Below are 25,702 nucleotides of genomic sequence, written 5' to 3'. Positions count from 1 at the left end.
AAATAAAGGATGTTAAGAAGCATGGAGATAGAGGGGGATGATTCTGGTGTAATAGGGGGTGATCATTTTAGGAGATAGAAATGATAGTGGAGTAAAATATGGGGATGGGGCTATGAATATGGTGGCTGGGGAATAATGGTTGTGTTTGGGTATGAATTAGGATGTTTGGATATGTTGATTGTCAGGGGCAGCTCTACACTAACACATACATACAGCCACTCTAACACCATATACATACATACTGTACATACACACATATCCACTAACACTTTGCACATACATGCATACACACAGTCTTCCAACATACATATACACACACACAGAGTCACTCTTACTCCATACATTTACATATACATACAAACACTACTCCATTTCATACTTAAGATGTTTTTTTGCATGATACAAACTATACTGGTGCTCTCTCGGTTGCTCCCAGCCAGTTACATGATGTCATGGGCCACAGTGATATTAACATGTTGAAGACTAATGTGTTTTTCAAATATACTTTAAAATGCAGGATTTGTAAGAAGAGATATTGGGGCCTGAACCTGACTTGTGCAGTGTGCCCAAAAATGTTGCCATGAAATATAGGGCTGGTACTCAATTATTTCCAGGGCTCAGGGAGCATGTTAACACCTTCAATCTCAGACCAGCAGCTGTCCTGCGCTTCTGCTGCTGCATAACAGCAGAAAGTGGGAGAGAAGCAAGGTCAGAAATACTGTCATCCAGGGGTTAATGTGTCCAAATACATTTTTACATTTACATTCAATATGTTTGTGTGTATGTAGTGTTCTTGTGATATGTTGTGTCTCTGTGATTGTGGTGAGTTGTATAGCTTGTGATGGGGTGTGCTACTGTGCCTGTGTTTAGGTGGACTGTTCTGCTTGTAATAAGGTGCGTTGCTATGCTTGTGAAGTGGTTTGCAGTTGTGTTTGTGTTTAAGTGTGCTGCTTGATTTTAGGTGTGCTGCTGTGCTTGTGATGAGATGTGCTGCTGTGCTTGTGATGTGGTATATTTCTGTGCTTGCATTCAGGTGTGTTGCTATGCTTGTGATGAGGTGTGATGTGCTGGTGCGCTTGTAATGAGGTGCGTTGCTTTGCATGTGTTTAATACATGCGTGTTGGGAGTAAAATTGCTCCATCTGAGAGGCTGCTTCCTCTGGCCATCATTGCGTATGAGGATCTGATGGTGATGCTGTTCCTCTGTCCTCGTCCACCAGCATGAAACTACAGGTAGGAGTGGTTGTTGTGATGTAATACGTAGGGGAGGGCTTTGGAGAATGGCATGTTGTTGCTAGGCAACTGTAGTATCTCAACAAACTTTTTAAACACAGTTTTTTAGTGACTGGGAGCATGAAGTAGAAAAATAAACTGACTTTTCCTTAGCTGAGGCAGCATTTATCTGATGATATTTTATGAGCCCCCGTAGGTGGAAGAGCACCACTAAATTCCACATGAGCAGGTAACAAATACTTTCTTTCATCTGACTTACTCTGCCAGCACCGATGTGTTTATCTCATCATCTCTCACCTCTCCTCACTGTGACGTCCCTTGCCCACCTCTGTTTCGGCCGCAGCCATATCCATGGTAACCGGTCGATTGTTGTCTCCTACCTTTTGTGAGGCTGAACAGTGAGTATATGGGGGATCAGGAGTTTCTGTCACTCTGTTACTGAGAGAGAAGACAGAATGTTCCCTTTGGGTGAACTTTGAATTATTCTGAGATTTAAACCCAGAAACACCAGCTTGGAAACCAAGCCAAGTGTCCAGAAGAACGCACTGTAATTATAACTATACTGCAGGACGATTGTTATTAGTTATCTGCTACGCATGTGGTCCTCCTCTCATCTTAATTTGTGTTTATTTTTATACCATTTGCTCCATTTTATATATATATATATTTATTTTTTTAGATTTTTAAATAATAGAAAAGCAAATTACATCACCTAGACAGGAAGCTTTTGTTAACAATACTGGATAACCCCATAATAAAACTAATTAAACAAACATTTATGACACATTTGCTTTTTACATTATTACACATTGTAACTTTCTTGTTTTATATCATGGTTTAGCGTAACCAATTGAAATGAAGGTTCATTCGGATGTGTGCGGCCAATCAGATAATGAGTCTGGAGACGAAGATGAAGACCGCGAGGAACAGGCAACGTTTAATGGCTCTGATACTGAAAGTGTAGAATTAACTTTGACTGCACTGGGTGACCCTCTCGCGGAAACAGCTGAGGTTGGAGAAGAAGCTCCGAATTTTCACAGTGAAATCGGAGGCTTCGGAGGAATTGATTTAAATTTGTCATTAACAGCAGATGAAGCGCCCGTAAAGAAAAAGAAGAAAAAACGAAGGTTGCGTCATTTCTGTGTAATATTCTGTATGATGTGCTGCAATACCTTTGTAAAAAATCAATACTACCTTTTCCTTTCATCTGGCAATTTACTCCTTCTGTTTACATTTGATTATTACATCCTTTATTTTTTTACACATAGTTGACTTTATAGCAAAGTGAATTTTATGACATTTTAATGTGGGTTTCCATTATAAAGCTAGAGTGACTGATGCATTTTCCTCTCTTGTTTTTTAGGCTAATTGGAATTAATTTAACCAACTGCAAATATGAAAGTGGTAAGCATAGTCTTTACTGATCAATTCCCCTTTTGCATGACCATAAGTTAACGTGTAGTGTGCTAAAGGGACACTCCAGCCATCATGTGTATTTTAATGCATATGAGACGTGTGGTCCTTTATGTTTTCTCGTGGTCTATTTTGCAAATGTATGGGGGATTATGCATTTGCCCCACCTTAATACCTTGCAGGATATATACTGAATTATAATGAATTTTAACGTTTTTACAAGTTAAAAGAACTGTTGACATATACAAATTGTGCAATGTGCGCATAAACAACATCATCTTTTAATGTCATATAAATTGTTGCCCTAATATTTAGAGAGAGAAAAATGTTCTACGTTCTATAGTCATATAATTGGTTCCTCATATATCACAGTAGCTGACCATGGAATATGTCTGTACCATCTAACTATCCTATCAATGTGAAAAAACACTTTTCACACACACACATATTTGTTCTAAACACATATTGTATTTCAGTGCGTCGAGCTGTGCGAGTTTGTGGCCTTAAGGAGGTCGGGGATGGTGAAGAATGGACAGTTTACTGGACAGACACCTCTGTGTCTTTGGAACGGGTCATGGACATGAAAAGATTTCAGGTTTAAAACCAGATTTCTATTAGGGGCTGTAGATAGATCTGGGGGTTTCAGGACATAATGGTTGACGTGTAGTAATACAAAGGTCAAATGTGAAGGTCCTATGTATTTTTTTTTAAATTGTTGAAGAATCCCAATTTAGTGTAAAGTGCTTCATATTATCCTTAAATTCAATAATATATTAGATAAAATAAGGAGACATTTTTAACTCTGTTTTTCTATACATTTCTATTTACAGAAAATCAACCACTTTCCAGGAATGAATGAGATATGCAGGAAGGACTTACTGGCCAGGAACATGAACCGCCTGTTAAAGCTGTTCCCCAAGGAATATAACATCTTTCCCCGGACGTGGTGTCTGCCTGCGGAGTGAGTCTCTAAGAAATGGATATGGTGTCCCTGGATTATTTTTCACTTAATCCAGATAGTAGTTTGTCTCTTCTTCTTTAGATATTAACTCATATATGTTTTTCGATCAGTAGTAAACCATCCAGATCACCTTTGCACTGTGAAAAACATTTTCTAAATATTATATTCAAAATATAAAGCATGTTTGATTAAATAACATACACGGCCTGTATATTCAAAGAAAATACAAAACATATTTATTTAAATACACATATTATTGAAGGACATTTAACTGCATTAAATCATTAATGGACTATAAGTGGTTTCAATTATCCAACCAATCCGGTGATGGTTAACCAGTATCAAAAAGAATGGATTGAGTCTGTGGTTGGTTGAGCATCGTGGAAGTTGTCATTAGACATTTTGGGTATACCTGACCTGAAATGTTAGCAAATAAATTAAATAAATACCTTTCTTCAGTACCAGTCATGTCAACTTTTCCCCTTTTACTTTTGAAATGCATTTCTTTATCCTGCAGTTATGGAGATTTCCAGGCCTACTGTCGCACCAAAAAAAACAAGACCTATATCTGTAAACCAGACACGGGCTGCCAAGGCAGGGGTATTTTCTTGTCACGTAATATCAAGGACATTAAACATGGTGATCACATGATCTGTCAGCAGTATATTTCCAAGGTAACTGGGCTTTTTATTCAATGCTATCTTTAAACATTCAACGGGCCTCATAAGTGTTTAGAACATTTAACCTTCCAACATGCACTGAATAGTTAGTTCTGAGGACTTAAAGGTAAGCAGGCAATGCAATAAAGAATTGGGCAAAGCAAGCAGGGTGCTGGGTTGTATGGCGAGAGGCGGTAGTAGCAGGAAGAGGTAGGTGGTTCTGCTTCTTTGGAGATCTCTGGTGAGACCTCATCTAGAGTATTGTGTACAGTTCTGGAGATCCCATCTCCTGAAGGATATTGATGTTATGAAGTTCAAGAAAGGGCTACTAAAATGGTGGATGGTTTGCAGGCTACCATTATCAGGAAATACATGAGTTTATTTCAAAGGAGGAGAACTAAAACTAGAGAGTCAGAGAGAAGTAATGTAATGAAGTTTTACATTATTGAGAGGGTGGTAGCCAAGTGGAATAATCACCCAACACAATTGGTAGAGACTAAAACAGTGAGGAATAGGCATAAAGCTGTCCTGAACCTAAGATGAGGCCAAAGACAGACTAGATGAGTCAAATGGTTATCTGCCGTCAAATTCTGTTTCTGCTGGCAGTATATGTACAAATAAGAAATAATGTGGCAATGATTGTGACCGACTGGTGCAAATACTTACCTTAAGAATTTTTAAGTAAGTATTCTGAATAGTAACACAAAATGTTTTAGAAATATATGTACCATAGATCGGGATTAGCACACTCTGAAATTCTATATGGATCTGATGGTCATTGTATGCAATGCATGAATTCTACTCATTAATATTTGCTTTAATCGCACAGCCATTCCTCATCGATGGATTTAAATTTGATCTGCGGATATATGTCCTTGTCACATCTTGTGACCCCCTGCGCATTTTTATCTATAATGAGGGTCTTGTACGCTTTGCAACAATGAATTATACCGAACCCAGCCACGCCAACCTGGTGAGTATCTTTAATGGAGATTAATGTCTCTTGATTGTAAAAGAAGTAACCAGAAATGATTAAATTATATAAATCTGTGCAAAGCTACAGATTTCTTATTTCACCTCAGTTTACGTGAACGGACACCGCAGTATAAAAGGTGATAGGTGGGTTTCAGCTCTGTATTTCGTTATGTGACAGTAGCTCCTTAAGCAACCTTTGTCTAAAACCTATGAGTGAGGACTGATGTTAATATAGGAATTTTAATATTAACCGTGAGCATGGCTGTGACAGTTTACTGCAATCATTTGTATTTACTTTATGTATTCTTCATGTAGGCTTCCTGGAGATCTGTCTCCTTGATTAGTCGCTGTGTGTGGGGTCAGGGCTAGCCTTGCGTGGGATTAGGGTTAGCAATATGTGGGTGGAAGAGCTAGTTGTTGGATGGATGGCGTTGGCTTCATGCGAGGCACAGATAGTCTCAGACACCTTTAAATAGGCTGGGATTGAGAGACGAATGGGGTGGCTTAATGCCATTTGTTTACTTGAGAAAAAGGAAACTGACCTGGAGACTCCTGTGTATAACTGTACAGTTCATGGCATACTTATAATAACAATATTTTCTTTTTTCTAGGATGATGTTTGTATGCATCTGACTAATTATGCAATCAACAAACACAATGAAAACTTTATTAGGGATGATATGACTGGAAGTAAAAGGTCTGACTGCAAGCAAATCTTATTTCTGGTTTTTGTATATATTTTTATTCTGGTACATTTTTGTTTTTTTTGTTTCTTCAACAGGAAAATTTCAACTCTTAACAGCTGGCTGGAAAATCATGGCTACGATACCGTAAAGCTCTGGGGAGATATTGAGGATGTGGTCATCAAGACCCTGATTTCTGCCCATCCTATCCTGAAGCACAATTATCAGACTTGCTTCCCAAACCATCTTGCTGGCAGCGCATGCTTCGAGGTCCTTGGATTTGACATCATTCTGGATAAAAAGTTGAAGCCATGGCTACTAGAAGTAACAATTTTCAATTTGTAACACTTGTTTTGATTCATTGTCATCTTAGTTTACTGATCTTCTCTGTACATATAACCAGAACTGGCTGGGCTGGGCTGACTATCCTTATAGAGCACCAATCTTCCCCATCTACTTTTTGCCACTTTTATACTCAAGCCACTTTATTATGTTTTTTTTTTGCTTTTCTGTCTCTATAGTCATTTTTTATAGTTCTGATTACATTTTAGCTGATGCCTTATGACACTTTGAAACCATAACATACCTTTAACTATGCAGTAGCTTGGATTTGAAGCTCCTTAAACACCTAACATTATGGTAAAGTTCTTTCTACGCTAGGATAAGTGTTTCAAGCTTAGTGCGTCAAGCTTATCAGTCCTTTCTGTCCATGCGCAGGTGAATCACTCCCCAAGTTTTACCACTGACTCGCATTTAGACCGAGAAGTCAAGGATGCCCTTCTGCAAGACACGCTTAATTTAATCAACCTCCGTGCGTGCGACAAAAGAAAAGTTCTTGAGGAAGACAAACGCAAAGTCAAAGAACGCTTACTTCAGCGCATCCTACCAAAAGAAGCAAGGTTCAGCTTGAAGTCATTCTCTTTCATATTTCATAAGAAGCAGCAATTCATTATTGTTACCACGCTTGGAGATTCAAGGGAGAAATGGTTCAACTGAAATGAGAAATTGTGGTCTGATGTACTTAAACTGACAACAATAACAATGAGTGAATTTGTGTTATACATATGAAGCAGGTCACAGTACACCAAAGGTGTAGGGAAATGTAGATTAGGTTTGGAAGAATATTTCTGATCATTTTATTCTGCTTCGTATAAATGACCCGCACATGTGAATACTACAAAATAATGAGAGGAAGCAGATTTATTTTATGTGTATAAAGCTATCTATTTATATGTGTTTTGTAAACCTAGACGTGAGCAGTTGGAAAACACCCAGGCTGAATGGCTGGAGCAGGTCGAAAAATATGAAGACTGTCATCTTGGAGGCTACCGCCGTATCTATCCCAGTGACAAAAGGGAGCAGTATGAAAAGTTCTTTAAACACAGTGGCTCTTTGTTTCAGGAAACTGCTGCGTCAAAGGCAAGAGAGGAGTGTGCTAGGTGAGTTTCTCAGTACATATACAGTGGGTATGCTTACATTTTATTGGCATGTTTCTTTTGACAGCAGCTGTCTTCAATGTGATAAATATAACCGCTTCTTCATACTCGTATTCACCATAACTGGGAACACTCTGGGTGAAGCGAGATCACCCAACTTAATCAGCGTGACTGCCTACCAAAGTCAGAGTGACCTCCTAACCAAATCCCACAAACGGGGCACTCCGTGTAGCCGGAGCCACAAAGTTCCCAGGTATGGTAATCGACCCTTTTATACTACTGGCCATTGACCTAAAGCCCAGTGTCAATTTATGGTTGGGTCATCTAGGACAGCAAATCTGGGATGTGGCAGCCCCTCTGCTACAAGACCAAGGGCAGATCTCTTGCTGCTCAATGGACTGTTGCAAGGAAGATCTCCCCAGACATCCCATTTACACCATGGAGGACTGCGGCAAGCTTCATAGCATGCTAGGGTTGCATATCGTAAGAGATTTGAAGGATGGTACCAGGGTAAATCTGAGTGTAGAAGCCAGATGGATCAGGCTTAGAGCGGTGCTTGCCAAAATACATTGCTGCTAAAACTCAAAGAAAATGCAGCATCCGCAAGACACATGTCATTAGTGAAAAAAAATGATATATAGTTAAGGAATCACTAACAAATGTCCTCTCACTTAGCTAGTAAGGGCAGTATTTTGATACATTGTCGAGTGTTCTGAAAACTTTTGTTTCTGTTTACATTGTTGCAAAATTTTCCTGCAGATTTCCTGTAGATTGTTGCAAAATTTACCTGCAGATCTTCTATTCCAGGGGTCCTCAAACTACGGCCCGCGGAGCGCATTTACCCGGCCCGCCGGGTGTTTTTGCCTCAGGACATCCATGTGTTCCGAAAGATGCTTTCGGAACACAAGGATGCCTCTGAGAAGTCCCTGCGGCACACGTTTACTTTAAAAACGCAGGGACCGCCGGGAGCAGGCGCACGCAGTGACGTCACTGACGTCCCATGCGTGCACCCATGGCAACCGAGCGCCGCAATATGCCGGCATATTGCGGCGCTCAGCAGTGAAACAGCCGGCACCAGCAAGCGGCTTTTAAACACTGATGCGGAGGAGAGAGAGGGGCGCCAAGCAACCGCTCGGCGCCCCTCGTTCTCCCCCACATCAAAAAAAAGAAGACAGCCTTTAAAAGCCGCTCGCTGGTGCCCGCTGCTTCACTGCTGGGCGCCGAAATATGACGTCATATTACGGCGCTCAGCAGTGAAGCAGCGGGCACCAGCGAGCGGTGCAGGAAGAAAGAAGCATCGTGCTCCCGTCGCTGGACTTCAAGGTGAGGGGGGGAGGATATATAATGGGTAAGGGGGGAGAGGATATATAATGGGTAAGGGGGGAGAGGATATATAATGGGTAAGGGGGGAGAGTATATATAGTGGGTAAGGGGGGAGAGGATATATAGTGGGTAAGGGGGGAGAGGATATATAGTGGGTAAGGGGGGAGAGGATATATAGTGGCTAGGGGGGAGAGGGTATATAGTGGGTGGGGGGATATATAGTGGGTAGGGGGGGAGGGTATATTTGTTGATTTAACTTTACTTGTTCTTCATTTTAAATATTGAAGTGTGCATAGGTATTTGTTCATAGTTTTTTTTTTTTTTTACTATAGTCCGGCCCTCCAACGGTCTGAGGGACCTTGAACTGGCCCCCTGTTTAAAAAGTTTGAGGACCCCTGTTCTATTCTATAAAAGTATTAACCGGTCTTTATAAGTAGTCTGACACATTTTTTTGTTGTTGTCCACCTAGAACAACATTAAGAAGTTTTGTGGAACCAGTTATGTGTGGTCAAAGTGATCATGAATGGTCCTCCAAAATAATCAGACTCTAGCAAGCTAAAACTATCATCTTCATGATTCCATGTATTTATCACAAGAACTTTGATTTTATTTTCATTGCAGGCAGCAGTTGGAGGAGCTTCGGCTGAAAAAAGAGCAAAAGGGTACTGGGAAGAAGAGAGAGAATAAGGACAGTATGCAAGGAGAATCAGCAGGTGAAAAGCCTGCCACGTTTAAAGTAACTAAGAGGCCTCCAACTCGACCTCCGTCTATTAGCAATAGGAATATGGAAAAAAAGGTAAGAAGGTCAATGGGTGTTTAATGACTATAATGTCTGAATTGTTCAGGGGCTGTTATGCACATCCAGTTATTTTTTCACATTGAAAGCTCAGTATATAAATGGTATGTTTAGAAAGCCTTATGGTGTACTCTATTGACTACACAGGGAGGCTTCAGAACATTTCAGCTCACTGACTTCTTTATGCACTACAGTAACCACCAACATGTCGGCTGATTAGATACCTAAATAGTATACAATTGACCAAACAATTTTTTTGTTACTTCAAACGCTAATGTATTATAAGTGACTATAATTGAAGCTGGAGTGATTTGGCATTGGCTCAGTTTTTCCACTTGAATCTTTGGAAGAGACACTGATGTCATTTAATTAGAACCATTACCCAACTGCCCTTAAGGGACCAGGTTAACCTGGTATCAGCTTTGACTGCACATGGCTGCATCATGTAAAATGGGTCATATTTACTATATATAGTGCTAGTCATATGAGTCATATATATAGTTAAATCACCCCAAAGGAGGTATAACAAGATGCACAAGGTACCTAACACAGGGCCACCATCAAAAATCCTGGGGCCCACTACAGACATATAGCCTGGGCCCCAGTGCCCTGCCATCAGCCTGCCTCATGTCCATCTCATTGTCTAGCCCATTTCCCCACCTACATTCCACCCCGACTTATGATACTTCCTTAAGAACACTTTATGAGAGCAAGAGGGTGTGTGTATGTACATGTACAATGTCAGAGTGAGTTCCCGTGTTAGTATGAATGTGTGTTAGTTATGGGGGCTTCAGAGAAATAATGCAACCAGGTGCTTCTAACTTTAGACTATATACATACTGATTCTAACACTACCGTACAGTACACACACACACACTACTTCCCCTCTCCCTCTTACCTTGTAGAGACATGTCTCTGCTTCTCTACTACTACATGTAATGCTTCAGCGCACCCCTGCAACTAAGCAGGGGACCTGGCCTCCTGGCTGTATTAGGTGAGACCAGTTGTACTCCCTGATGTCCTCCCTGATCTAATGTAAAATACAAGATAAATATCCATTTGTTAAAGCATGTGGTGAGAACATGGGCTATTTGGTGTGAGGATGTAGAATAGTACAATATATTAACATTGGATGTTGTAGGAAAACAAAATTGATTCCATGAAACCACCTGACATTGACGAACAAGAAGAACTGGAGAGATTGCGGGGTCTTCAGCAGAGGGAGAAGCTAATCAGTGGCATGGGCATCGTGGATCTTGTACATAAGCTTCTTAGTGCTGCAGGTCCCAGAGCTGGTGACCTCCAGGAGTCTGACTACTCTCTGCTTGAAACTGAAACAAAGCAACCAGCTAGCCAAGTATGTGCCATTTTACTCATTTTGTCTGCAAAAAGATGTAGTTTTAAGAGGTCAATGGTGAAAACTTGATAACACATGCCTTTAACCATTCATGCCTCTGTGCAAATATTTTGGACGTTGTTCCTCATGGCTTCAGGCTCCTTTTCAGATCATAGAGACACAATTCTCTTGTGTGTAAATGATTGTCAATTCTTTATAGTTAATATTTGACAGTAAATATAATGTGATACCAGTGATAACTTGTTGTTTTCTCACAGCCACGCATAACTCGCCCATTGATAATGTGTCAAGAAATAGACGGTGTAACACCCGTTCTTCCTATGCCTAATTTGGGATCAAGAGACACAGCATCACACGCCACTGCGCAGGCCACAGGCAGCCATCAGTCACATAGGAATCTGCCATATTTCCCAAGATTTTTGCGGTCAGGAGAAGGAGCACCTCCATCAGCACAGTATTCTACCGGGAGATACGCACACCAAAAAGCCACGATACTGAATGGGAGCCAAAATGTATGGGCAACTGCTGCTTTCTGTGAGCCAGTTTCAATTTCAAAACCTCCATCGGGTGGCTGTCAGAGGAGGCTCTCCAGTGCCAAAAACAAGGCTGAACAGAGTGAGAATATATATAAATGTATAGAGATCTATGGGTTGGAATAATATCCATTCACTTACATAATCAGGTTATTTCTTGAGTACACTGGAGACTATAAATATTCTTCCTTGAAGAACTTGCACACATGCTGTTAAAATGCCATACTAATCTTTTAATCTCTTTCCACGATAATTAGACATGAGGCATTATTTATCAAAGCTGAATTTAGCTGAAGTTAAACCCACTCTTAGGCTCCACTCAAAGGAACAAGCTATAAACATCCTGGCAAATAATGGGTAATCTATCCTTAGGTCAGACCAGGCTCCTTACAAAGTTTTCTACCTAATTTCAAAATTATTTTAACCCCTTGTTTATATGAGGTGTAAACAGTACAACATGAAAATGTAGTAATTCCTTCTACATACATTCATGTATCGTAAGCCAGAATTTGGCTTGGTTTTATATATTAAATAGTGCCTTGTATGGATTTTACAGTCTTTCTTTTCCTCAGAAGGAACAAGATGCAAGAAACCACCTGGCATTTCTTCTGGCTCTCTGAACACTTTTCCCCATGGTGCAAGATGTCCTAACGTGCCGGGAAGTGGTTTCTCTCTTCCTACTGTTTGCGGAACTCAACTTGTAAATCGATCTTTAGTTATTGCGTCATCTTCTGCTCCAACTGCACAACGTACACATCATTTGAAGCAACAGACTGCGGGTGTCTTTAACTTGAAAACAAATTGGTAGTTCAATGATTCAATGGATCCTTGGCCATTCCAGAGTGGCAGCTTGAAACCAATTCTTCACGCATGGTACAAAAATTGTGTTTCTGTTTTAGGAGAGACCTGGGTAAGTGCCAGCCACAACCAGGACACAATTTGCTTTGGAAAACATAATCTGGGAGTAATAGTTCAATGTTCATATTGAAATAATGGGACTTGTATCTTGCACTCTTTAAATCTAAGAATAATGATATAATAGCTGCACAGGCCAGACGCATCTCTAGGGTTGGCTTAAAGGAAAATATCTGGCTAAAGTATTATAATTGTATTGATATGGTGTGCTACACAGTTTGTTTCACAGCCAAATAGTTTAGATTTTTTTCTACACAATGCCACTAGCAGTTTTTGTTGCAAACATCAAAATTCTAAGCAAGTGTTATTATGTTATTATGGAAATATAATTGACTGCAAATACCATTGTGATGAAGCAGGGAGGCCACCGTAGATAGATAAGTGAAGTGTTAGCCAGTTCTCTTATACTGTAAACCCTTTACTTCTATTTATAATCCCATGTCTTTAAAGAAAATGGTTTAAATGAAAAGTAGCAATAAAGGTCCCTATTGCCACCCCCACACCTTACTTTCCACCATGAGCCGTGGAAGGGGAAGGTTGACAATTTCCAGCCCGCGGTAAGCCCAGCCTAGCAGCTGAGCAATTAGAGAAGTTGCCTTATTTTTATGTATTTTATTGTTTTTATGGACAAATCTACACAAATGTCACATTTAACTGCTATATAAAGCAGTGCAATTTGGTCAACTGCGTTGTGCTCTTCAGTGTACTGCATATACATTATACTGTTAATAAAGCTGATTAAAGATTGTATGTGTTTCAGAACATTACTCTTTCATCTATATGTAGAATCAGCCTCAACCAATATATAGTAATTTCATGTAATATCCCATTTCCTGGAACCTAATCAGATGAAAGCATGAGCATTAATTACTTGGTAAAATGATACTTTTATTGGCTAACTGACATCTAATAGATTGCAAGCTTTCAAGACTATCTAGAGAGTGTGACAGGGCCAGGCTAGCGGGCTCATGTGTCATATGAAGTTTAGCCGGGTCACGGAGCACTTTTGTGTCCGGTTCCGTATACCGTGACCCGGTAATATATTATATTGTGTTTATTGTGTAACCGGCCCAGAGACTGATGTGGATTCAGCCCCAGCCTTCAAAGAGACAATCCTATAATCTGGCTGGGGCTCTTAATCAGCCAGCACAGCCCTGTCTGCCCAGACGGCACCCGCACTACAGGGGGGATAACACAGGTGGGGGAACCCATTGTATTCTGTAATCCCCTCACCTGATACATCCCCTGTATACTGATGGGATTTGTGATGGGATGTGGCTGATGGGATTGGGGGTTGGGTTCAGTACACATTGCATTGAGATTGTATATAAATTCTGTGTGTTTGTAATAAAGAGAGTTCTTCTTGGTTTACTACGAATGGTGGTCTGGATGATCCGTGGATAGCTGAGTGCTATCCGTATGAGGGACTGACTGGTGATTCCTCAGCCCTCAAACAGGGGTACCCAGCCTTGGGTACGGTGACCCTGTAACAGAGAGATCTAGCTACTTGGCACAGGGTTGTATTTCCCCGATATTAGAAACCACAGAGCACAGAGATAGAGTAGCAGCAGCGGTAAAGCATGTGGCCCAGGCTGGCACTGGCAGATAGGCACATCCAGCCCCTTCATGCGGGACGACATTTCCCGGAGATGGTGGTAGTGGTGCCAGTACATGTAGTAGAACAAGTGATAAAGTTGGCACTATAGAAATAAAAGATAATAATAATAATAATAATAATAATAATAATAATAATGTAGTTATCCTGCTGGAAGATGTGTCACTTGACTTCTCATCTGGCTCAAAATCAAATCCATGTCACTGACATTATCAATGACAGTATCCTTTTTTACTTCTGCTTCAAGGGCTGACCTTTCCTCTTCTTACTTTCTTCTGGCCCACACATGGATCCTCTGCTGTCATCTGACAGTGCCTGCCCATCTTCTGTTCTGTCTAATTTGCCACCAATATTTAGTTATCAATTTTTTTTTCCTGTTGTCCAAAAACTAGAAGTCTTGCTGGTAGCGTATATGGGCAACTGTCTTAATAAACGCTACTCAGGAGTTTCAAGAACTAAAACATGGTCACACTGCGTTCAAACACAGTCAAATTAGTACCCAATATTTATCAATGAATATAATAGTTGCTTTAGCAACTAAAAGACACTGTGTGGAGTGCGCACATTGCACGGTGCCCTGTCTAATTTATCACCGATATTAATCATTTAATGTTGTGTGTTGTCCAAAAATGGATTACTAAAGGCCGACTTAATAGGAAAATAGTAACACATTTAAAGAATTTATTTAAAATGTTGGTTTAAAAAATGTATATATTTATTTACATTGAAAAAAAGCTCTAAAATCAATTAGATAAAAATGAGAAAAACAATCATATATATATATATATCCGTGTGTGTGCAAAACTGTGAAGAAATGTTTAGTGTTTTTATTTGATTTTTGATTTTTAAGTTGTATCCATACATATTAATGTCTCACATATTCGAGTATGCTTTCTAATGAGGGCCTTGCTTGTCCTATAAAAAAAACCAATACACAATGTATGTGGTAACGCTAATAGAGAAAGAGAAACATTATTGTTGAACAGAAATTGCTGTTTTTTTGTTTTTTTAAACGTCAAAACAGCCTTGATCCAGACTAACAAACTGTAGGACTGTTAATCGATGACGGAGTTAGTCAGACAAGTTACAGGAAAAGATCTAAGGCTCGACCAATCGAGCTGCAGCGACCGAGCGGTCATGGCAGCTGCCTGTTCAGCGTGCTTGCGGCGGCTCCGAACATTAACTACTCAGCTCTCTGTGGTCTCCATACGGAGAATTAATATAAATGTCCGCTTGTACTCGTCTGATGACCCCACATCCGAAGTCAGCTTCTACTCAGAGGAAGATGATCCCCAAGAAATACGAAGGTAGAGGCCAATAAGCACCTAATTCGGCTATATTTATCCCTCTCTGAAGAGATCTGATGATTATTATTGTTATTGTGTGTTTGTTTGTGGTAAGATAATGTGTAATGGTAAAGCCCTTGTGAAGCCTAGAGTTGTATGGAAATAGATTAAAGGTGCTTGGATTACATTCAGGCATATATTTTATGTAAGAAAAATGCTTCTGCACATTAACCCCTTTAATGCTGGGCCTGCAGGACAGCAGCCGCTGACCTGGCACTGAAGAGGTTAACCCTTGCCCGCAGCCTCTGCCTATGGTGCTCCTGCATCCATTTCCGTAATGCCTGACAAACTATCCCGATTCCTAATATTAACTCCTTCGGTGCCGTGGCTGGCTGCTGTCCCACTCTTCTCCTGCTGCATGACAGTAGCATGTGGGAGAGGAGCGCAGTGACATGTTACAAGCCAGACCCAGCACGGAGGCATTGGCAGAGGCTGCGGGCGCACGTTAACCCCTACAGAGCTGGGCTTGCGGCTCTCCCACACTTCTCCCCCACTTGGTGCTTTCATGCAGCGGGAGAAGCTCGGGACAGCTGCTAGTCCAGCACTAGAATTGCTAATGTGTGCAAATATATGTTATATGTGTGTATGTAATGAGCTTGTGATGGTGCGCTGCTGTGCTTGAGTAGTGTGCAAATATTTTATTTTATTCACATAAAATGCACGTGATGACCCTGCGTATAGGTGTGGAGAAACAAATTTTTTACTTATATAAAATATGTAAGTGTATCCCCCTCCTGAACCCCACCGTGAACAGTAAGCTTAAGTATTTTCATGGCTTGGACCCTTTTGTGCTTATTACCTGTTAGTAAGTTTGCTGGTTTGTATGTTTGTGTATTCAGAACGCTGAAAAGACAACAAAAAGCAATTAAGTTTGAACGTATAAAAAGGGAAATGGAGCCTCGCGGACCACTGGAAAGGACCCTAACCTGGAACGCAATTGAACAGATAAGGTACAACTATGAGTGTATTAACACTGCTTTTATGTAAAGAAAATATTGCCTTTCTCTATTTAGAGACATACACACACGCTATACAGAACCGCACTGGCATTAAGAATTGATGTAACGGCTGAATATCGGTGTATTGAATGATAGATATATATATATATATATATATATATCACACACAGGGTTCAGGTTGGTGTGGATTGGGCAGGAGAGATTAGACATAGGAAGGAGAGGGGTTTGTGAGCAGGTATCGTTATAAAAAGTAGAGCTTCACTGACTTTAGACCTTTTTGTTTAAATCTGCCAGTAGAATTCTTTTCTTGTTCTTTTTACTTTGTTTAAGATTAAGATCAGTGCTTGCAGGGTGTCCGTGTGCGCTGGCATCAGTGTGGTACTTAGCTGTGTGAGGTACGGCTAATTCAGGTGACACTCGCACAAGTGGTAGTTACTTGCCATGGGCTGGGTCACTCGTGAGTGTGCCCCCTATGCAGGGGATATTAGCCCAGTGTTATGCTATGTCAATAATACTCGTAGGGACCCCGCCAAGTCACAGAAGATCACATCAGTTAGCAAGTTTGAGCTAAGAAGTGTGATAACGTGCTCGTCATTTTAAAGCTTAGCCTTAGGATTCCGATGTCAATGAAGAGATACATTTTTTTTAAGAATATCTATTCCCAGAACAAATTCGTATGGGAAAACCAAGCCTGTATTACATTATTGTGCTGCTTTGGTTGTGGTTGATAACTTTATGTTGGGTATTAATTCAGTTGAGTATATGTATCAGGGAAGTGATGGGTGTGCAATGCCCTGGATATCCATCGTGTAATTCTCACTCATATCAAACGGGGTCATTTTTGTTTTAATTTTAGTGTAAGGTATGTTAAGTCTTGCAAACGAAATCTGATAAATTATTAAAAGTATCATTCATGTTGTAAGATATGTATGTGATGAGGTTTATATAGGTATCATTTTTTTATTTCTCCAGGTATCTGAAACAAGAGTTTCCTGAGGAGTGGACTGTACCTCAATTGGCTGAAGGGTTTAATGTCAGCCCTGATGTTATCAGAAGAGTGTTGAGATCTAAATTTTCTGTGCCTGAAAAGCGTAAAGTTAAACAAGACTTGAAAGTTTCTAAACTTTTAGGATATGTCTCTCAAACCCCTAGGAAGGGTGCATTACAGCTGGCTCCTGGTGCAAAATACCCAACACAGCAGGTTCTGCCATCTGGGGTCAATGAAGAGCAAGTGGCGCTATATCTTATTCCTCCCGCAGAAAAAATACAATCTAATGCTCTGACCGTGAGAATAAAGGATGCGCTTACACATGGAAACAAAGGGAACATGCAACCCTCCTCACAGATGTCACAAGACAATATGCCTGGAGTCGTCCCAGTCCAGTCTCAAACTCGGTTAACTTCAAATGAAGATTCAAGAGCTGACCCAGCACCATCTTTTGAGGAGGAACAGGGAATGCTTGATGAAGAATGGGATGGCGAAGTGTTAAATGATGCTGAGTTGGAAGAGTTAGCAAAAAGTGGTGTTAAAAATCAGATACAAGTCATACAGAAAGGAAAGGAGTTTTTTGATGGTGATGGCAATTTTCTTTATAGGATCTGACCACTAAAACAGGATACTTACTTGCATATAATACATAGTTTTTCCTCTTTCCAGAAGATGGCGAATGGGCTAGTTCCTGTAATTCAGGCCATTCCAGAGAATGGGAATTGGGCATCTCATAGTAAATTGCATGGTTTCAACCTTTTTTTTTTTTACCTTCTCTAATACAGGAACACAGGTCTAGTATTATGAATGAGATTCATTCACAGTAAATGTTTTTTACTTCCCATATCGCAACAGGTGACTGTGTGGATTAGATTGCTGAGTACATTGGTTAATGCCTATACAGGCAACCCATCAAGTTAAAAATACATACAAGGCTGCCTGCCTAGATCAGGAAACTAAGCTGGTGTCTAGTGTATGGAGTTGGAAGACAGTGAATGGCCTCATGCTGTTTTTGTTTTTTTATTACTCAACCCGAGTGCCTGTCATGTTCTGATCCAAAGGGGTCCGGTTATTTGGCTTCCATATATGCAGAGACTCGCTGGCTTCATACAAGCATTACATATTACGTGGGTTTAGCAGTCTTAAAAATAAAAATTATGTAGAAACCCCCCCCCCCCCCCACGGCCTTATGCTATTTATATGCACAGGCATTTCGTGAAGAATATTTGTATTAGAAATGCACTTATTTGCTTAGTGAGGTAAGATTCAGATGGTAAGTTCAATATTACAGACACACATGTGTGGAATATAACATTCAGTATGCATACATACACACACACATACATATATATACATATATATATGTGTGTGTGTGTGTGTATTGGAAGAATACGAGAGAGACACACACACAACACTATAAATGAACAATGGTCCCCTTCTCCAGTTGACTGAGGAATAGCAAGAAGTCATTTGATTTTAAGTTTAAATATTGAGCTGATTAGAATGGGGAAGCAGAAGTACCTAATATGCGATTGGCCACGAAGAGTTAACAAGGTTTTAAATACTATATATGATAATAGATTTCTTTTTTGGCATTGATAAATGGCAGTGTTTTACCTTTTTAATATAATAAAAGAAAATAAAGATAATACAACAGGTAGTCACGAAAAAATATTTTATGTGCGCTAAATGTTTATATTTAGGAATTCAGTTTTGACAAACATAATAAACAAAAAAACTCAGTTTACTTCGGAGCAATTTGTGATGAGATGCAAACATATTCACTTTCAAACACTGTTAATTGTTGAAAACGCAACAAATGTATTCTCAAAAAGGCAAGACCATTCTAGTCAATATTATCTACACAAACATATGTATTTTGAATGCATCTTGTAACCATAGTAACATTTTAAGACATTCAGTGAAGTGTAAGTTAGTTAAAATATAATTTTTCACCCGTGGAGGCCAGATCTCATGATAATACTGGTTTGAGTATAAAGCAAAGTGTTTTTCCGTTTCATATTGATTTATTTCTGACCAAGAAGGGGTCTCGTTTGATCTCCGGTTTCTAGCTATTGAGATTTTAATAGCAGATAAAATATTAATTGCTAGATACATATGAAATATAGTTTTGCGAGGCTGGAGTATATAATCTATCTCAAATAGCTATTTAAAAATAATAGTTTTTTTTTGTTTTATTTTGCTCACGCTTTCACATTTCCACCATACAAGATGACTTATAATGCTGTGAATTGGATGAACTGGTGCCCTGCCAGCTCATGGTAGATAGGCTGCTGCCCCTCGTAAGTCATATATTGTGGCACAAGCCTAGCACAGCATTAACTGATTATAACTGTTATACACAGGGGCGGGCTGCTCCAAAATTGCACAAAGAGGGTCAGTCTAACTTGGATTATGCCCCGTGGGCCACTTGTAGAGGCAGGGGGCATAGTGGGGTCACGTAGCACAATGTTACACGAACCCCACAGTAATATTGCGTGCCTCGCACAAGCTGTTAAGGATGCCAGGTGGGAAGTGCGAGGGAGTAATGTGTGATAGGTGAGCTGGGAACGAGCTATAATGTATGGCCGAGCGAGGTGTTTTGTGTAAAGGGAGTGATATGTTATTGGTAATATTGTTAAGGTAAGTGTGTGTATTATAGTATGTATATATATATATATATATATATATATATATATATATATATATATATATATATATACATACACCGTATTTGCTCGATTATAAGACGACCCCCCAAAATCTGAATATTAAAAAAAGAAAAAGCCTGAATATAAGATGACCCTAAAGGAAAAAAGTTTTACCAGTAAATGTTAATTTACTGTCAGAGATCAGAGTTCCCCTCACCGGTGCGGGGAACTCTGACAGTCGGGGAAGGTATGCGTGACGGACGCAGACAACCCCTGCTGCTAGCCACACCTCCTTCCGGCTGCAGCGGACGTTGTCTACGCGCAGCGCGTAGATGTCAACCTGCCGCCCCGGCAATACAGCAGGAAGCACCGGTAAGTGTGTGTGTGTGTGGGGGGGGGGGAGACAGGAGGATCCAGGTCCCCTGCAGCGGTGCGGGGGATCTGGATCTTAGTCTCATAATCAGACTTCTATTTGAGGTCTGATTAGAAGACGACCCCGATTAGAAGACGAGGGGTATTTTTCAGAGCATTTGCTCTGAAAAAAACCTCGTCTTATAATGGAGCAAATACGGTATATATACACACACACTATATTAGCTACCTGGTAGGGAGACGGGACGGGGTGACCCAGCCCTCCCCTTTCCACTCACTAGTAATGTACAGCGCTACAGAATGATGGTTATTATAAAATAACATAAATCTGATACACACATCTTCCACAAAAAAAAGCGTCACGTGGGGACATACTAAAACGAATGACAAAATGGAATGCCCATAGACTTTAATGGGGAGGAATGCCCATAGACTATAATGGAAGGGAAAAGAATAATTGATTTTGAAATAAAAGCTTAAGAAATAGCATTTAGACCTTTGGCACACATACTCCCTTAGGACACACATGTGATCTAAAACTCAGATTACGTTGGATTATAGCTGTTTTCTATGGAATGACAGGTGAATGACAGTTTTGAGGGAATGCCCATAGGATATAATGGGAGAAAAAATAATATTGTTTTTTTAGAGAAAACCATATGACATATCATATAGATCTTTGTCATGTATACTCCCCTAGTACAGGTATAGGTTCTAAACCTCATATTATGTGGGATTATAGCTGTATTCTATGGAATGACAGGTGAATGACAATATTGATGGAATGCCCATAGGATATAATGGGAGAAAAATCAAACCTGTTTTTCAGACAAAACCCTCTGAAATATCATATCGATCTTTGGCACATATACTCTCCTAGTACAGACACAGGATCTAAAACTCAGATTACGTTGGATTATAGCTGTTTTCTATGGAATGACAGGTGAATGACAGTTTTGAGGGAATGCCCATAGGATTTAATGGGAGAAAAATGAAACTTGCTTTTTAGAGAAAACCCTCTGATTTATCATACAGATCTTTGTCATGTATACTCCCTTAGTACAGTTATAGGTTCCAAACCTCATATTAAGTGGAATTATAGCTGTGTTCTATGGAATGACAGGTGAATGGCAGTATTGATGGAATGCCCATAGGATATAATGGGAGAAAAATCAAACCTGTTTTTCAGACAAAACCCTCTGAAATATCATATAGATCTTTTGCACATATACTCCCCTACTACAGAGACAGGATCTAAAACTCATATTAAGTGGGATTATAGCTGTTTTCTATGGAATGACAGGTGAATGACAGTATTGATGGAATGCCCATAGGATATAATGGGAGAAAAATCAAACCTGTTTTTCAGAGAAAACCCTCTGAAATATCATATAGATCTTTGGCACATATACTCCCCTAGTACAGAGACAGGATCTAACACTCATATTACGTGGGATTATAGCTGTTTTCTATGGAATGACAGGTGAATGACGGTTTTGAGGGAATGCCCATAGGATATAATGGGAGAAAAAATAATATTCTTTTTTTAGAGAAAACCCTCTGACATATCATATAGATCTTTGGCACACATACTCCCCTAGTACAGTTATAGGTTCTAAACTTCATATTAAATGGAATTATAGCTGTTTTCTATGGAATGACAGGTGAATGACAGTATTGATGGAATGCCCATAGGATATAATGGGAGAAAAATGTAACTTGTTTTTTAGAGAAAACCCTCTGACATATTATATAGATCTTTGTCATGTATACTCTTCTAGTGCAGTTATAGGTTCTAAACCTCATATTAAGTGGAATTATAGCTGTATTCTATGGAATGACAGGTGAATGACAGTATTGATGGAATGCCCATAGGATATAATGGGAGAAAAATCAAACCTGTTTTTCAGACAAAACCCTCTGAAATATCATATAGATCTTTTGCACATATACTCCCCTACTACAGAGACAGGATCTAAAACTCATATTAAGTGGGATTATAGCTGTTTTCTATGGAATGACAGGTGAATGACAGTATTGATGGAATGCCCATAGGATATAATGGGAGAAAAATTTAACTTGTTTTTTAGAGAAAACCCTCTGACATATTATATAGATCTTTGTCATGTATACTCCCCTAGTACAGTTATAGGTTCTAAACCTCATATTAAGTGGAATTATAGCTGTATTCTATGGAATGACAGGTGAATGACAGTATTGATGGAATGCCCATAGGATATAATGGGAGAAAAAATAAACTTGTTTATTAGAGAAAACCCTCTGACATATCATATAGATCTTTGGCACGTATACTCCCCTAGTACAGAGACAGGATCTAAAACTCATATTATGTGGGATTATAGCTTTTTTCTATGGAATGACAGGTAAATGACAGTATTGATGGAATGCCCATAGGATATAATGGGAGAAAAATCAAACCTGTTTTTTCAGACAAAACCCTCTGAAATATCATATAGATCTTTGGCACGTATACTCCCCTAGTACAGAGACAGGATCTAAAACTCATATTATGTGGGATTATAGCTGTTTTCTATGGAATGACAGGTAAATGACAGTTTTGAGGGAATGCCCATAGGATATAATGGGAGAAAAAATAAACTTGTTTATTAGAGAAAACCCTCTGACATATCATATAGATCTTTGGCACACATACTCCCCTAGTACACATATAGGTTCTAAACCTCATATTAAGTGGAATTATAGCTGTTTTCTATGGAATGACAGTATTGATGGAATGCCCATAGGATATAATGGGAGAAAAAGCAAACCTGTTTTTCAGACAAAACCCTCTGAAATATCATATAGATCTTTTGCACATATACTCCCCTAGTACAGAGACAGGCTCTAAAACTCATATTATGTGGGATTATAGCTGTTTTCTGTGGAATGACAGGTGAATGACAGTATTGATGGAATGCCCATAGGATATAATGGGAGAAAAATCAAACCTGTTTTTCAGACAAAACCCTCTGACATATCATATAGATCTTTGGCACATATACTCCCCTAGTACAGAGACAGGATCTAAAACTCATATTATGTGGGATTATAGCTGTTTTCCATGGAATGACAGGTGAATGACAGTTTTGAGGGAATGCCCATAGGATATAATGGGAGAAAAAATAAACTTGTTTTTTAGAGAAAACCCTCTGACATATCATATAGATCTTTGTCATTTTGAACACTGGTGACACTTGTAATATGTTGGTCACCAGAATGAGGAATCTGCACACACACCAAAGGAACTCTGGTGCTTAACTGTGCCAGGAAGGGCGAGCTCCCCAGTAGATCAAAATAAATAAAGGCTCCAGGCACTCAAGGGTTCCAGCTCAGGCAGATTTATTAAAGGAAGACGGCAACAACGTTTCAACCTCACAATGAGGTCTTTATCAAGTTGATAAAACTGTTATTTTGTTGAATTGAGTCCTCACACAAGTATGCCATCCACTCTTCTCTGATAAAACATACGTTTGCCAGTTGGTAACAAGCAGCTGCAATAGACAATAATATGTCACAATTTTCTTTTGCTCTTTCTTTTTCCTTCATGGAATCTATGACTATCACCTCCCTGGTATCAAAAAGGTATTAAAAAGGCCTGTATAACTGAGCTGCAAAAGCAAATTCTGCATTTCTCACCACTAACTAAAGTAAACCATCTCATACTTACAGGCAATAGGAAGCAACTTCGAATAAAGTAAACATTGCCCTAGTAAATTAGATAAATGGTTTAACCCCTTCAATCCCGGAGAAATTTTGCCATTTTTGCGCTATGTCGGTTCAGCGATGATTCTCTTTTACTGTGAATAGTGTACCCATATAAACAGGGCCGGCCCTATAATGGGGCAGACTGGGGCAATTGCCCCAGGCGGCACTTCTCAAGGGGCGGCACTTTGCCGTCCCAAGTGCCGCTGTTTTGTCAGCTGATGCGGCTACCGGCGCCGGTTTTAACATAAATGTAAAACCGCCGCCGTTTAATTACTTGCCTGCGTGCAGCGTGCCGATCGGTTCGGCTCTTCGTTCCACCCCCTTGATGCGCATTGACGCTCAAAGGGGCGGGCTCACGCAGAGCAGGTTCCCGTCACCGCGTGACAAGGAGAAGATCTCGAGCGAGAAGAGGCTGAAGAGCACGTTGGTGGAAGAAGAAAAAGTAAGTATTTAAAAAAAAATAAAAAATTGAGGTGATAAGCGGACCGATGGAGTCGCGGACAGACATTCATGCCCCTAGAGGGTTGCTGTGGAGAGGGGAGTCAGGCGACATTAACAATTGAATATCATTGAAACGTATTTGCGGTGCCACCATGTCTGAAATGTGTGCAGGTGGTGTTCACTCCCCTTCTTCCATATTGGCGATATTCTATTTAATATGAAATGGGAACCAAAATTGGTGGTACAAAGCAAACAGCAACTGCTCAAAACAGCACAAATGTATGACCTCAATACCTCAGCACATGAGAGGTGAGCTGTCAGCTCAAGTGTTAAGCCTGTTAAAATGGCTGTTTATGGAGGTTATCATGAACCTCTGAAATCACTGTTTTTTCCTCCAAATATGTATAGGATTTTTTGTAATAAACCTTCTTGGCCTTGGAGCAGGTTTAATGTTAACATACACTGGCTGTGCCTTCTGTTTTTGAGGTAACTACAGCTAATAGCGCTTGTGGTTATCTGTCCTATCTGGTTATCTAAAGAAAGGCCTAATTTTAAAGGGTGGGAAGGACATAATTTTAAAGGAAATATTCATGCCCCTAGAGGGTGGCTGGGGAGTGAGGACACAACAGGGTGGTTAGGACGATCTATACACAAAGGGGGGGGTGATACACATGGGTATAGGGGGCATTATAATTAACCAGTACAAAAGGAGGGGCACAAAGGGGCCTGGCAGGGGGCACAGTCAGATACACACAATAAGCAGCAATGTGGAAAGCATTTTTTATGCTCTTGACAGGTGTCAAAGCCTGTCCTGGTGTGTATTTGTTTATCTGTTTCCTGGCACTTTACTTACTGTAGGGATAAATAGAACTTTGTAATTTTTATTTATCCAGAGACAAAACGCCTTCCTGAATTTCTAGTCACGTCAAAGGACAAAACTCCAGACATCAGTGTGAGGGAAAGTGAAGGTATTGTGTTATTTACTCTATTTCAATCTGAATATTTTATGAAAAAAGAAACTTAAATTGGTTCTTTGGAGTTTGTGAAACACAATTGCTGATTTCATTATAGAGGGGACTATACACCACATATTGCTCCTTACTATACTTACTATATCTTTGTTTTTCTCATTATGTATTTGCGCCCCATGTGGAGGAGTATGCCTTTTAACCCCCTATATGCCACTCTGCCTTCAGAAATGCTCTGCGGGGATCTGGATCTTAGTCTAATAGTCAGACCTCATTTGAGGCAACATAGATTATAAAACGAGGGGTATTTTTTAATAAATCTATTTAAACTATTTATATAAATAAAGCTATGT

At 39.8% G+C, this 25,702-nt stretch overlaps 2 protein-coding genes across 2 annotated transcripts; both read left to right on the top strand.

The window, feature by feature from the left end:
- Positions 1-2,339: 2,339 nt before the first annotated feature.
- LOC149299973 (tubulin polyglutamylase ttll6-like) lies at positions 2,340-12,282 on the top strand. The gene is made up of 13 exons (XM_089485480.1): positions 2,340-2,359; positions 2,596-2,636; positions 3,122-3,240; positions 3,476-3,606; positions 4,124-4,280; positions 5,095-5,238; positions 5,852-5,937; positions 6,022-6,247; positions 6,641-6,822; positions 7,174-7,362; positions 9,304-9,490; positions 10,626-10,835; positions 12,268-12,282. The coding sequence occupies exons 3-13, from the start codon at positions 3,220-3,222 to the stop codon at positions 12,280-12,282; spliced, it is 1,548 nt and encodes a 515-aa protein (XP_089341606.1). The 5' UTR covers positions 2,340-2,359; positions 2,596-2,636; positions 3,122-3,219.
- Positions 12,283-14,960: 2,678 nt separating this feature from the next.
- Positions 14,961-17,806, top strand: LOC149299972 (neugrin-like). The gene is made up of 3 exons (XM_089485479.1): positions 14,961-15,205; positions 16,084-16,194; positions 17,176-17,806. The coding sequence occupies exons 1-3, from the start codon at positions 14,961-14,963 to the stop codon at positions 17,804-17,806; spliced, it is 987 nt and encodes a 328-aa protein (XP_089341605.1).
- Positions 17,807-25,702: the final 7,896 nt, after the last annotated feature.

Source organism: Sceloporus occidentalis, unplaced genomic scaffold (assembly GCF_023333645.1).
Source record: "Sceloporus occidentalis isolate IW3139 unplaced genomic scaffold, rSceOcc1.0.p SCAF_26, whole genome shotgun sequence".
NCBI classification, from domain to species: domain Eukaryota; kingdom Metazoa; phylum Chordata; class Lepidosauria; order Squamata; family Phrynosomatidae; genus Sceloporus; species Sceloporus occidentalis.
Note: the sequence above shows the minus strand (reverse complement) of the source record. Positions and strands in the feature narration are given on the sequence as shown.

What these genes read in the sequence shown, in the direction of transcription:
- LOC149299973 (XM_089485480.1), top strand. Translation starts at nt 3,220, where the DNA reads ATGGACATGAAAAGATTTCAG. An exon ending in TGAAGCCATGGCTACTAGAA is followed by an intron (nt 6,248 to 6,640) that starts GTAACAATTTTC and finishes GTCCATGCGCAG; the next exon opens with GTGAATCACTCCCCAAGTTT. An exon ending in AAAAAAAGGTAAGAAGGTCA is followed by an intron (nt 9,491 to 10,625) that starts ATGGGTGTTTAA and finishes TTGTAGGAAAAC; the next exon opens with AAAATTGATTCCATGAAACC.
- LOC149299972 (XM_089485479.1), top strand. Translation starts at nt 14,961, where the DNA reads ATGACGGAGTTAGTCAGACAAGTTACAGGAAAAGATCTAAGGCTCGAC. An exon ending in GATCCCCAAGAAATACGAAG is followed by an intron (nt 15,206 to 16,083) that starts GTAGAGGCCAAT and finishes TTGTGTATTCAG; the next exon opens with AACGCTGAAAAGACAACAAA. An exon ending in AACGCAATTGAACAGATAAG is followed by an intron (nt 16,195 to 17,175) that starts GTACAACTATGA and finishes TTATTTCTCCAG; the next exon opens with GTATCTGAAACAAGAGTTTC.